General features: G+C 44.2%; 4 protein-coding genes across 4 annotated transcripts; 3 read left to right on the plus strand and 1 right to left on the minus strand.

Moving 5' to 3' along the window:
* The first annotated feature begins 1418 nt into the window (after positions 1–1418).
* Positions 1419–2644, plus strand: BDB00DRAFT_810667 (E2F-associated phosphoprotein). Its single transcript, XM_053122558.1, has 3 exons — positions 1419–1732; positions 1818–1914; positions 1992–2644. The coding sequence occupies exons 1-3, from the start codon at positions 1690–1692 to the stop codon at positions 2233–2235; spliced, it is 384 nt and encodes a 127-aa protein (XP_052982410.1). The 5' UTR covers positions 1419–1689; the 3' UTR covers positions 2236–2644.
* A 577-nt stretch (positions 2645–3221) lies between these two features.
* BDB00DRAFT_882178 (uncharacterized protein) lies at positions 3222–4595 on the plus strand (the record flags this gene model as incomplete). The annotated part of the gene is made up of 4 exons (XM_053128130.1): positions 3222–3389; positions 3472–3654; positions 3725–4502; positions 4573–4595. 4 exons carry the CDS (start codon positions 3222–3224, stop codon positions 4593–4595), a joined length of 1152 nt encoding a protein of 383 aa, XP_052982411.1.
* Positions 4596–5267: 672 nt separating this feature from the next.
* On the minus strand, positions 5268–6981 carry BDB00DRAFT_882179 (kinase-like domain-containing protein; the record flags this gene model as incomplete). The annotated part of the gene is made up of 4 exons (XM_053128131.1): positions 5268–6069; positions 6157–6458; positions 6569–6680; positions 6959–6981. The coding sequence occupies 4 exons, from the start codon at positions 6979–6981 to the stop codon at positions 5268–5270; spliced, it is 1239 nt and encodes a 412-aa protein (XP_052982412.1).
* A 3297-nt stretch (positions 6982–10278) lies between these two features.
* Positions 10279–11971, plus strand: BDB00DRAFT_810706 (small GTPase). Its single transcript, XM_053122559.1, has 6 exons — positions 10279–10442; positions 10559–10587; positions 10686–10755; positions 10905–10974; positions 11084–11121; positions 11196–11971. Exons 1-6 carry the CDS (start codon positions 10379–10381, stop codon positions 11609–11611), a joined length of 687 nt encoding a protein of 228 aa, XP_052982413.1. The 5' UTR covers positions 10279–10378; the 3' UTR covers positions 11612–11971.
* The last annotated feature ends 151 nt before the right edge of the window (positions 11972–12122 follow it).

Below are 12122 nucleotides of genomic sequence, written 5' to 3' on the forward strand. Positions count from 1 at the left end.
ATAGCTCAAACCATGGTTCAGGACTCGGCTCACGGCTGTTGAATGGGTATGCGTACCTGCGGTAAAATGATACTAAACCCAATTCAATAACCTCATCTAGAATGTCCTTCGCCTCATCCTTGGAACCAGACTGCAATGTCGATATTCTACGTTATGCTTTTGTAATTGTTTTCGTGCAAACGAGCAAAAAGTCGTCTACATTTGATGTGTTCTACCTGTATCTTTTATTATTGGCTGCTCTAATTCTACTTATTTGAGTCAATTGGCACATATTCCTTGTGATTCGGTCGAGTTATCAAATTATTGTTTTTATTATATGAGTAAGGGTGAGCAGCAGTTATCGATTTTGGCGTGTGAAAAAAAATTATCAGGGCGATAAGTGAGTGAAGCAATGGTTGCTCGTGTTTGATGGTGCTGCTGGAAGCGAAGAATCATTGTGTCGCCCATGGTTTACAGTTTTTTTTTGCTTAGAGCAAAAAGCGTATTGTGCAGGATGGCTTGACAAGATCATGTCGTCTTCTTCTTATATCTCGAGCTTGGCAATTGTGAAAAAGACGGGCGTCTTGGAAAACCTCCTGGATGGCCCACTTATGTACTGTAGCCAATTATTCGTAAATAGAAATTTCGACTGGCGGCATGCTGCACTTCCACTACCACTGCCGGTAACTCCTCGCTCGTGGGGTGATAAACTACGTCCGAGCGATATACCACGAGTTCACCATTGCGATAGGCCTAGTTTGTACATTGTAGTGCCAATAAGGTCTGACAAGCTAAATCGTTTTTCCCTAACCACATAAACATTAGAGGGTAAAGAAACACAACGTTTATGAACTTGGTAAAACTTGCTCCGATCTGTTGCCGCTGTTTTTCGAGATGCAATTAACACACCTCACCATCATGCTATAATGCTCTTGACATATCAAACAGAAAACAGAAGGATTGATAGCAACAGGATAAAAACTATATTCACGAATTCCACAGTATCAGTGGGCGATGTATATCATGCGCTCTACGTGATCGGTAACTCCGCGGCAGCACCTTCAAAAGCAATATGTAATTCTCGTAGTATCATAGACCATGAATGCACCAAAGATGAGCGACAGTAGATCTCCCGCATAGTTAATTTAACATGGTAAATTTCAGTGTAAGCATCTATACTGTATGAAATCGCTCACATGTTGTAGTTGTTTTACATTATTTGTTATGCTATGCTCGAGGAAAATTACATCACATATCTTCAGCACCCGCCTAAAGCCAAACTTCCTGTAACGCATATCTATGATCCGCTGCTCTAGCATTAGACCACTTTGTTCCGTTATATCTACGAGTTGCAATGATGATATAGTAATAACAACAGCGAAGGTACTTTTAAGTCGCTATTTAAGTGGCTAGAGTTGAATCATTTTTTGGTGCTGAAATCTTCGACCTTCAAATATAATTAGCTGGTTTTTCCAGCAGCTTTAAGCCCGTCTTATCCTTGTACGCGAGCACACAATGTCAAGCGTTCGAAAGAAGCAAGAGTACTATGACAATGTCTACTACGACACTGACGATGAAGACGATCAACGTAAAGCACGATTCAGTTTCCTTTGACGGGACGATTTGTGATCGAGTATATAAACTGATCGTGGTTTCTTCTCAATAGCCAAAGAGGTGCCCACAAATGACGATCTATTGTATGATCCGCAAATGGATGATCGGGACGAAACATGGGTGATCAATCAAATACAGAGTAAGCAGATATACTCTTGTACGTAGGCATAAGCTGTAAAAGTAACTTTTTCCACTTTTTCTGTCTGTCTCTTGTGTAATGGTAGAGGCAGCACCACCCGGTAAAAAACGTAAAGAAGCGCATACAGACGCAATTCTCACATGTCCATTATGCTTTACGCCTCTGTGCTACAACTGTCAACGGTAAATTTGAAATCTCTTGGCATTCGCATTATTTAATTACGAGCGTACGTACTTGACCAAATGGATGATTGGGTTAGACACGAGAAATATCCCAACCAATATAGAGCCATGTTTGTCACCAATTGCCGTGTCGTGAAATCAGAGCGGTATCGATACGATGACCATCGAGGGAAGCAGGAAAAGAAGGGGAAGAAGGAGGATGCAGATGATCAAGGGCAAGATGAAGGATATTACGTAGTAAAGTGCGGCACGTGTGACACACACGTTGCCATGATGGACGAGGATGAAGTTTACCATTTTTTCAATACCATAGCAACATAGCTTAGAGACAAGGGTAATGTACCTATTTACTGCTGCTTATTATTTCCTCGGGGTGGTGAAGATGAACCCCCTTGCTAGTAATAACTTTGTATAATAATGGAGATTGGAGAGGTTGGTCTTGTCACTACTACTGTTGCATCCAACAAGCAAATTACTGCCGCCTGTGGCTGAAGCATAACGAGATGACGGTACACCATCAGTGATATGCGCGCGCCTTGACCATGCGCCTGGTTTTTTAAAGAGTGCACATAATGCTGAGTTGAGCGGGTCCAAACTAACCCCCATGAAAAGCGCTGCGAGGAAGAGCATGATAACGTGTGTGCGTGATTATATCTTGCGTAAAAACACGGGCCGCGGCGGGGTTTGATGGTAATACACAACTTTCTGAATTCCCTTCTTGGCTTTTTCCTTTACTTCCTTTTTTCCTCCTCCCTTCTTCCCTCTTGGCTTACAACAAAAAAACAACAGCAACCTCATGAGTTGGAAGGTAATATCACGATTTTGCTGTACGATTATCACCACGCCGAATGGATTCAACTAAAAAAAATGCGAGCCGTCAATTAGGGTTTTCAAAAGGCCGTGAACCGGCTTCCTCACCAGATATTATCGAAAAAGTCAGAAGGTAACGCTGTAACAACAAGCGTTGGAAGGAGGATTATTACTGTCTGCAATTGGTAATTAAATTCCATCATTCGATACAACAGCGACGAGAGACCAGGATTTTATGTCCTTGGAGAAACGGTTCAACGACTTGCAGAAAGTGGTCGAGCGGTTCGAGAAGGATGCAGGAGCGTTTCGTGACTCTATCTCGGGTATGAGCTTTGCTGGAAATTTTTCCCTTGGGTTACCACTTGCTGCTGCTGCTGCTGACAACAAATGCTGACATTTTTCTGTACCATTTTCCTGTGTGTATGTGTGCTACATGACTACTACCACGTGTTTTCTTTTGAATGTGGTTAATAGCTCTCTTGTCGCATCAGGCATCCATGGCGGCATTCCTGACAGTGATCTACGATACTCACCTGGGCGTGCAGGCAACAGAACAAGGCGGAGTTCAACGTCGGTTCCAACAAACTCCGGCTGCTGCCACTCAAGCAGCCAATGATGCTGAGGCGGCAATGGCGTATTGCCGAGATGAAGTATTACCGGAACTGGTAAGCTAAGGGTCAAGCAGAGGCGAGACGGGTGGATATGTGTGTGTGTGTGTGTACTAATAAATATGTTGAAACATACTAGGATGCACTTGACCGTGACGTTGTACGACCCATGATTGAACTGCGTGAAATCATAAAGACGATCAATAAAACTATGGTGAAGCGTAACCACAAGCTGATCGACTACGACCGTCACCGTTCAGCCTTGAACAAATTGAAAGTAAAGGAGGAGCGAAGCTTTAATGAGGAAAAGCAGATCTTTAAGGTGAGAGGATGAATAACAACAAATGTACACAATCATGGCTAGTGTGGTATTGAAAAGTATGGGCCTCTAGGTCGAAACACAATTTGAAACGGCTACCCAAGACTACGAGTACCTTAACGACATGCTCAAGCAAGAGCTGCCGCGATTCTTCCACATGAAGGCCCAATTCATTGAGCCAGTGTTCGAAAATTTCTATTATTTGCAGTGCAAGATCTACGGCATGATTTATGCACGCTGCTATGAGCTTATCAATTCCAACACACAGCACTTTACCACGCACGAAATGTCGGTTGTGGATGGTTTCGAGTGGCGTCGATCACAGCGCGATATGCGTGCCGAGGTCGAGAATCTGGATCTGCTGAAATCAGGTGGCAAAGCTTGGCTAAGTGCGTCTGGCGGCAGCAACAATTCCAAACTGTCACTCAAAGAGCGTGCTGCGATGCGACAGCAAGAGCAGCAGCAATATAACAATGACGGCGATGGATATGCATCATCGTCTGCTCCACCGCCAGCCTACGGCGCTGCTGGCGGCACCACCATTGATGCCACACCCATGGCGTATGGTAGCAAAGAGAACACTTCGTACTCCTCTCCGTCCTACGCTAATACTAACAACAATAACACTTATCACCAACGGTCGACGTCTCGTTCAGGCCCATCTCCTCCCCCGCCGCCACCTATTGCAAACAAAGCAAGCGCGTACGTCGTGGCACTGTATGATTATGATGCACAGGCAGACGGCGACTTGAGCTTCCGGAAAGACGACAAGATTGAGCTGATAGAGCGGACGGCGGATGAGAACGACTGGTGGACTGGACGACTGCGTGGTGTTACTGGCATCTTCCCTGGTAAGTCAGCTTGTCGAGCGTTTCTTTAGCACACACGAAGGGGTATGCTAAGTCTTTCCTTTTAATCTAGGCAATTACGTTTCTGACATGTAAAAACAAACAAACAATCACCTTTTCCCTTCCTTCCTTCGTTCCTTAATCTTCTTCGACAGACCGAAACGACCAAACGCAATCGACTGACCCACCCCACCCCATTGTTAGTCCTTCTCTTCTTCCTTTTCCATATTGCTTGATTTCGCTCTCCATGAATGTTGTGCGTGTACAGTTTCTCTTTCTATATTTCTACTTTTAAAGCATTTTCCCCAAATAATATTAATATGCACGTCAAAAAAGAAAAAGAGAGACGATGTCGACATCGTACATGCAGCTTTTTTAAGTTTACCCCCAGCCCCTATCATGCTTTCCACTCAAGCAGGCAACTCGATAATGCAGCAAACAACTCTGGTCAGACGGTGTGACACTGTTGCAATCATACGCCTAGGTCATCTGCTTTTTCTTCTTCTTCTATAACACCGTTGCTTTTTAACTTCACTTACGCCCACACCGCGCACACGAGAAAGGCTCTGCATGCTGATATACTGAGAGGAGCGCAGTTACTAAAAAAGCAAAATGATTGTTTTTTCCATAGTAATAATAATGATAATAGATAGGTGTATGGATAGACAAAGCACACAAGAGAGAAAAACAGAGCTGGTTTGGAAAGAAAGCAGTTAGACAGGAGGGATATGTTCGTTGGGTTATATTTAATACGGATTCCGCCCACGTTCAAGAAGGAGACGTCAGGACATAGTGGACAAAGCGGGCCAAGTCCATGGGCGAGCAGCAGCGCAACAGCTTGCTCTGGACATGAGCGTCGATCTCCCTCAGCACGTCTCTGGCCGAGGGTCGAGTGTCTGGCTGGAAATCGAGCAGCCAAGCAACCAAGCCTCGCATGTACATGGTTGGGTAGCTGTAGACGAACGCCGGGCTTGGCTCAGATAGGATGGCAGCAAACAGCTGGAGGTCGTCTCTGACCAAGTAGTGGGGCGGCACGCGATCCATCATTTCAATCAAGGTAATGCCGAGCGACCACATGTCAATTTTCTCCGAGTAGGGCTGCTCACGGATCACCTCGGGCGCCATCCATTTGGACGTTCCAAGACGTTCCCAGTTGTGACGCGAGGTACGAGTTGCCAAGCCAAAATCCGCAAGTTTCACCTGGCCGTTCCAGCCAAGAAGCAAATTTTCGCACTTGATGTCACGATGGATGAAACCTTTGGTGTGCAGGTGGTCCAATGCTTTCAAAACTTCACATGCGATATACACCGCATAGTCTTCGGGCAGTCCGCGCTTGCACAGCACCGCAAACACAGAGCATCGCATCAGGTCCATGGCAATCCAGACGTCGTCTCGCCACAGCGACACCTCGCGCAGTCGGATCAGGTTTGCATGGCCGCTTGCCATGATGCGTAGCTCTCGGATGATTGCTGCACGGTATTCCGTGTCGGGATGCAGACGGCACCGTTTGATGGCTACAACCACGTTGTTTTTGTAACGATGGATGGCGCCGACGACTGAGCCATTGACGCTATAGATTACCAGGGTCAATTATCACCATCATCTGCCGGTGGTGGTATGCTCAATGATAACGATAAACAAGGAATTGAGGACTTACCCAGTGCCAATTTCTTTAAAGCCGCCATACTTGTTATGCGGGTCAAGCGAAGACACCGGAACGTTTGGCAACGCCCTACGCAGTTTGCGCTCAAATTCGTTCGCCGATCGAACCAACGGCGGAAGCTGCGGGATCTCCGGGCTCTTGCCGGCTGGCAACCATGGTCGTTTGGATACGTTCTTTTGCGGATTGTACGGTCGCAGGCTGTACGTCTTGTGCTTGGGCAATCCTTCGTATTTCAGAAAGCAATTGGGGCCAAAGATGTTTGGGATTTCTGACCGTCCAGGTGCTTTCCATTTTTCCTATCATTAAGAAAAGGCTCACGCGACTTTAATGATGGGTGTTGTGTGTGTGGCTACCCCCGCCGCTACTACGAGTGCTGCTGGTCTACACTTTTTATGGTGAGTCTCACCTTGGCGTTGGACGAAACGGCAGTGTCGGTTGATAGCAATGATGGACGGCGTAGGCACCCGGTGGATCGTCGCTTAAGATTGATGTCCAGCGTCAGGAGACCGCCATTGCTTCTACGAGCACATGATTGCCGCCGTCGGTTATCGGCAGTAGTGGATGATTTCGATTTTCGCAAGTTGCCCAGCGATGTCCGTTTACTTCCAGTCAGACCACGCTTTGTTTTTGGTCAATTCAGTTTATTAGGAAAGCAACATTGAAGAAGAAATAGCCGTGACAGTAAATAAGCATAGTGAACTGTATCATCATCATCATCATCCACTCTAACACTACTTTTTGTTGCTGCTACAGTATGTGATCGTGTGCTTAATAGGGGGTGGGTGTTGAAATTTACTTTATGCATGATGTGTTTTCCATGACTGCTGATGGTTGGCACTGCTGTTGCTGCTGTTGCTGTTCCTGTTGTCGTCGTAGTTGTCGTCGTTGTAGTCGTTGTCGTTGTCGCGCCAGTGGTGGCTGAAGAGACGGCAGTAGAGGATGGTTGGTGGTGGTATTGATGGTGCTGTAAATGGCGTAGCATCTTTTGGCCACGCAAGGCAGGGTTTGCCCAGGTTGCGTTGTGGTTAGAGTGGCGTTGTAATAAAAGAGTGCTGTGTGTGTATGAAGAAAGAAAGAGAGGGAGGGAGGGAGACAGGGAGAAGGAGAGGGAAAAAGAAGTGTTTGCACAACAAAAGGCGGGGAAAAAGTGAAGAAAGAGAAAAAGAAGAGCGAGTTTTTTTTAAAACCAATATGCAACTCTCCCTTTTCCCCTTTCACTACGACCGCACGCCCATATCGCTATTTATTGGACACGAACGGCTCTTGGTTTCTATCGTGTCCATGGCTGGTGCTGATGATCAACAAGTGAGCTGTGTGTTTTTTCTTCTTCTATCGTACAAGTGGCGTAAAAACGGAGCTCACGTGTGATCCTTTCGGGTGGGGGGGGTGTAAGTGAGCAGGGCGCTATTTAAAGATCCGGTTGTCTGTGTATTTACACCATGATGGCTACTATACAGCGCATACACGGCCGTCAATCGACAAATACATCGCAGTACATCTGGAAACGACGAAATGTCTTTTCTGCGATTATGCGAGCATGATGAACTAGCCCACTTCCGGAAGAGAAGAGCGAAAACTACATTCATGCACAGCTTGGAAACCATAGCCCATTTTCTTGGCTCATTGTTGGCTGGTGTCGGATGGGTTGGTGGAGCGTGATTAGAGAGAGAGAGAGAGAGAGAGAGAGAGAAAGTTGTGTGTACCTGGCTGGATGGCTGTGACAATGTAAATTCTGACCAGTTGACCTGTAATACCTAATCATCAGCTGTTTCATCTTGATTAAACCGTAACACCGGGTTTCGTAATGCTTCTACTGCTACTTAGCTTTTTGGTAGCTGTTGTGTTGCTGTTACGTGTCCTTCTTACAAACACACTCCCTCTTTTCTTCTCTTCATCGTATATGATGAATACATCATATGCTGTTAATCATCGTAGTTTTCTCTATAATCGCTGTTGTGTACTCCTCGTTTCCTTCTCCTCCCCGTATCTCTTGCTGGCAACAGACTATATATGTACATAAGGGGGAGGGATCATAAAAATCTACGCAACGCGTAAACAAACATGCAACAACCGAATAGAATTACTATAGAAAACATCATATCGCCTTTTTTATCGCCAGGTTGCACTTGGCATGTATATACTGCACAGTCTAATTTGGTAATAATCCTTATATATACTGTATACACACCCACAAACAATATCCTGCTTGTTACGTTTCTATGCAAGCAGCACCTGCATTTCTTCTTCTTGGAGATCAATGGGTTGTTCTTTGCAGTACGATCTATGTGGTGTCCAGTTGTACATAATACACAGCAGTAGTACTACACACACGCGCATACTACCGCAAGAGAGAGAGAGAGAGCAAGTGAGTACTTTGCAGTACGAAGGCGGGAGTAAACCGAGCTTGTCTTTATAAACAGTTGTTGTCTCCCTCCATCAGCAGTCTTCCTCAGCTTGAACCATAATAGAAAAGTACGTGTTTTCTATTTATGCCAAAGAAAAATAACGTCCTTGCCTTTTTTTATCATGACAACAACAACGACAAGACAAGAACGGGCTATTCAACTACATATAAAATGAATACTGTCAAGTCATGCACCCCCCAACCACAACAACACGCCCACATAGACAAACTCTAATTTGGATCTACAACAGCAACTTTATAGTATCCATTGGTAGTATGTAACATTTAAATTGATAATACGGATTAATGGATCAATATACACCCTCCACACTCTACTGCTTAGCATACACACACGCACACGCACACGGGCATTTTACGTTGAAAGAGAATCAAACAAGGACAGCGATATATACATGTCAACGTCTGATACATGTATGATGACAACAGCTTTCTAAACCAGCATATCTCCTTAAACACATTTTATTACGTGCTATGATATCGACGATATAAGTCATAAGATAAGCTTTACAAGTAGAGTAACAGTTACGCTAGTCGTATCAATGATTGTGTCGTCGAAACATCCAGAAATAGGTTCATTCTTTTTCTGCAACACATGCATATTAGCTACAGTAGTATGTACAGTCAACCACTGCTACTATAGTATATCGCTGAAGATTGTTGCCTTTTGTGGCCATGCTTTTTGACCCATTAAATCACCTACGCACACACGTCCTTCCTATTGCTGTACTACTCTACTAATGACGTGATTGCCGCTCAGAGTAGCAGTACAGCACTGACAAAACGTTTTACAAGGATATTCCCCTGTCCATGAATGGAAAGAAGATTTGAAAGAATGATGCACCAAATTGAACAGCATGGCAAAACAAGAAGTATATAATTTTTGCTACTATACTCCTTCCCTTCATGGGCAACCCGCCATATGTATGTACGACTGCTACCTGATACATCATAATGCGTGCGTGATATACACATGTAAGAGAAGAATGGTGCGCCTGGTATCATTTATATACATGTATCATTACTTAGTTTACCCAAAGAGTAGACACCAAATCAAACTATGATATCAACGCATGTGATCAATTTTATCTGTACTGACTTGGTAGTAATAACTACATTATAGTCGCATGCTACAGTAGCATGGGAGACATTGATAGAGCCATGATCAATACTTTTCATTACTATATACCAGGAAGGTCTATTGAAAATTTGTACGACAGCAACCTTCTTTATGGCATGTGCGTAGCATAATGAACAGCGATCTGAAGAAATATTGTTATGACGCGCGCGTAATAACAAACTGCCCGTTCTTTGCGTCTAGCTAATATATTTTTTCCACCAGTCTCTAAATAGAATATGTTAACGGATGTATAGTCGTTGCGACAGCAATAAAAGATTGCGCATATGTTTACGCTACAAAAATATGAATGTTGTTTTTTCTTGTCATACTCTTGTCACACATGCACAAAAGCACTTCTTCCAGGTACACCTGGCAACATGGCAACAAATGATTCTACTGTTGTCTTTGTTTCTGCCATTGATAAAATACTTGAAAAGATAACTTGAAAGTAGAAAAGAGTGTTATTAGCGTTTGTTTCCAGCTAAAATAGAAACTGCAATGTCGACCAATGGATCGAGAAGAAAAGAAAATCAAGCTATACCATTTCCGAGATCTAGGTCCTCCACCCGCGCCCCGCTCGTTCGCCAGCCCGCCACACACAGCCGGTTTTTGGTCCGTCCTTTTCCTCTCTCTAGCTTCCGGTCATAAAAAGAGCTTGCCTTCTTAAATCAAAAATGCTGTCGGATGACGAGTACGATTACCTTTTCAAACTAGTCCTCATTGGCGATTCTGGGGTTGGTAAGTTTATATTTTTTATCACCCTTTCCCACTTGAAGAAGCAATTAATGTTTGGTACCTTTTCTAATCTGAGTTCATGACCCTTCTTTTTTTTGCTGTCTGTGTTCTATGATTAGGCAAATCGAACTTGCTCTCCCGATTCACTGTAAGTGTTATGTTTCTCTCTATCAATGTACCGCCTCATCTCTTTTTTATTTCTGGGCTACAGAGGCGTTAATTCTATCAACGTTGAACCTTTTTTAGACGAATGAATTTAACTTGGAGTCCAAGAGTACTATTGGCGTCGAGTTTGCCACAAAGAACATTGAAATTGGTAAGAAACTCATTCTCTCGCTTGCGGTGCTTGTGTATACACAGGCGGTCACTTGGATTTGACGTATAGGGGGACCAAACGGATACAGCAAAGAAAAAGGGCACCGGATAGCGCTGATGATAACACCGGCATGAAATTCTCATCTTTAGACAAGCACACGATCAAAGCCCAGATCTGGGATACCAGTGGTCAGGAGCGTTATCGAGCCATCACGGGCGCGTAAGTGGCTTCAAAAGTTTGCGGTAGAAAATGGAAAGAGAGGAAGGGGTACGATCGGTATATTTTTTCTTGCATGAGATCACTGATATCGATTATTGAATTACATCAGTTACTATCGTGGTGCCGTCGGTGCTCTTGTTGTGTATGGTAAGTTTAATAGGTTGCATAGCAACCATATAGCAACAGCATAGCAACAGCATAGCTGATCTCCTATTTGACAGATATCACGCGTCAACAATCGTTCCAGAACGTAATGCACTGGCTTAAAGAGTTGCGGGACCACGCAAGCCAAGAGATTGTTATCATGTTGATTGGCAACAAGGTTGATCTGGCAGAAACGAGCAGAGCGGTGACGATTGACGAAGGAGGTGCATTGGCGGAGCAAGAAGGATTTTTGTTTATGGAAACGTCGGCTCTGGATGCCACTAATGTCGATAAGGCGTTTGAAACTGTTTTTGACACAATTTATGCTACTGTGCCCAAGAAGAACAAGGATGCAGAAGGCGAGGATAGCGTGACTGGACCTACTAGCGGTGAACGTATCCAGTTGCGGCCGCCAAGTGTGCGTCGATTGTCGCGTGGTAGCGTCACTGATGAAAAGACCAAGGGACAATCCAGTGGTGGTGGATGTTGTTAGTAGTAAAAAAGAAAAGAGAGAGAACAATACCAAGATAATAAAGGGAAGTAAAAGAAGAATCCACTGCCCTGTAACACACACATACACACACTACCATGGTCCTTACATAGTACGTTTAAAAGATAAAAGAAGACCCTTATATGTTATTATACACACCCTCTTTATATATTTCTTTACTACTTACACTTTTCGTTTGCCTTCTCCTCTTCCCCCCGTTAATTTGTTGTTGTGTGGTATCTCTATTACAATCGTCCGAGCGTGTTAGATATTTTCTTTCAGTTTGCCTCTTCCCAACAACCTAGCCCCACTTTCATTAGCAAAGTGTGCATCTCGGGACTTCGATACTGTATAAAGTTTGAGCGAATGCTTTTCTGATTTACCAAGAGACCAACAAGAGTAGAAGCCATGTTGAATTTGGATCTTGGCTGGAAATAGCATAATCAGGGATATATTTTTACTGTTTTCCCCTCCACTCCCCTTCTCCCGCGCGCCCCTTTTGCTTGCTTTTAAG

The sequence above is a fragment of the Zychaea mexicana genome (genome assembly GCF_025766255.1).
Source record: "Zychaea mexicana strain RSA 1403 chromosome Unknown BDB00scaffold_16, whole genome shotgun sequence".
Classification (NCBI taxonomy): domain Eukaryota; kingdom Fungi; phylum Mucoromycota; class Mucoromycetes; order Mucorales; family Lichtheimiaceae; genus Zychaea; species Zychaea mexicana.

Bases quoted from the DNA above. Each gene is read 5' to 3' on its own strand.
- BDB00DRAFT_810667 (XM_053122558.1), top strand. From the start codon at position 1,690: ATGGATGATCGGGACGAAACATGGGTGATCAATCAAATACAGA. The intron at 1,733-1,817 runs GTAAGCAGATAT...GTGTAATGGTAG, and splicing joins GGTGATCAATCAAATACAGA to AGGCAGCACCACCCGGTAAA. The intron at 1,915-1,991 runs GTAAATTTGAAA...TGATTGGGTTAG, and splicing joins CTGTGCTACAACTGTCAACG to ACACGAGAAATATCCCAACC.
- BDB00DRAFT_810706 (XM_053122559.1), top strand. From the start codon at position 10,379: ATGCTGTCGGATGACGAGTACGATTACCTTTTCAAACTAGTCCTCATT. The intron at 10,443-10,558 runs GTAAGTTTATAT...TTCTATGATTAG, and splicing joins CATTGGCGATTCTGGGGTTG to GCAAATCGAACTTGCTCTCC. The intron at 11,122-11,195 runs GTAAGTTTAATA...CCTATTTGACAG, and splicing joins CGGTGCTCTTGTTGTGTATG to ATATCACGCGTCAACAATCG.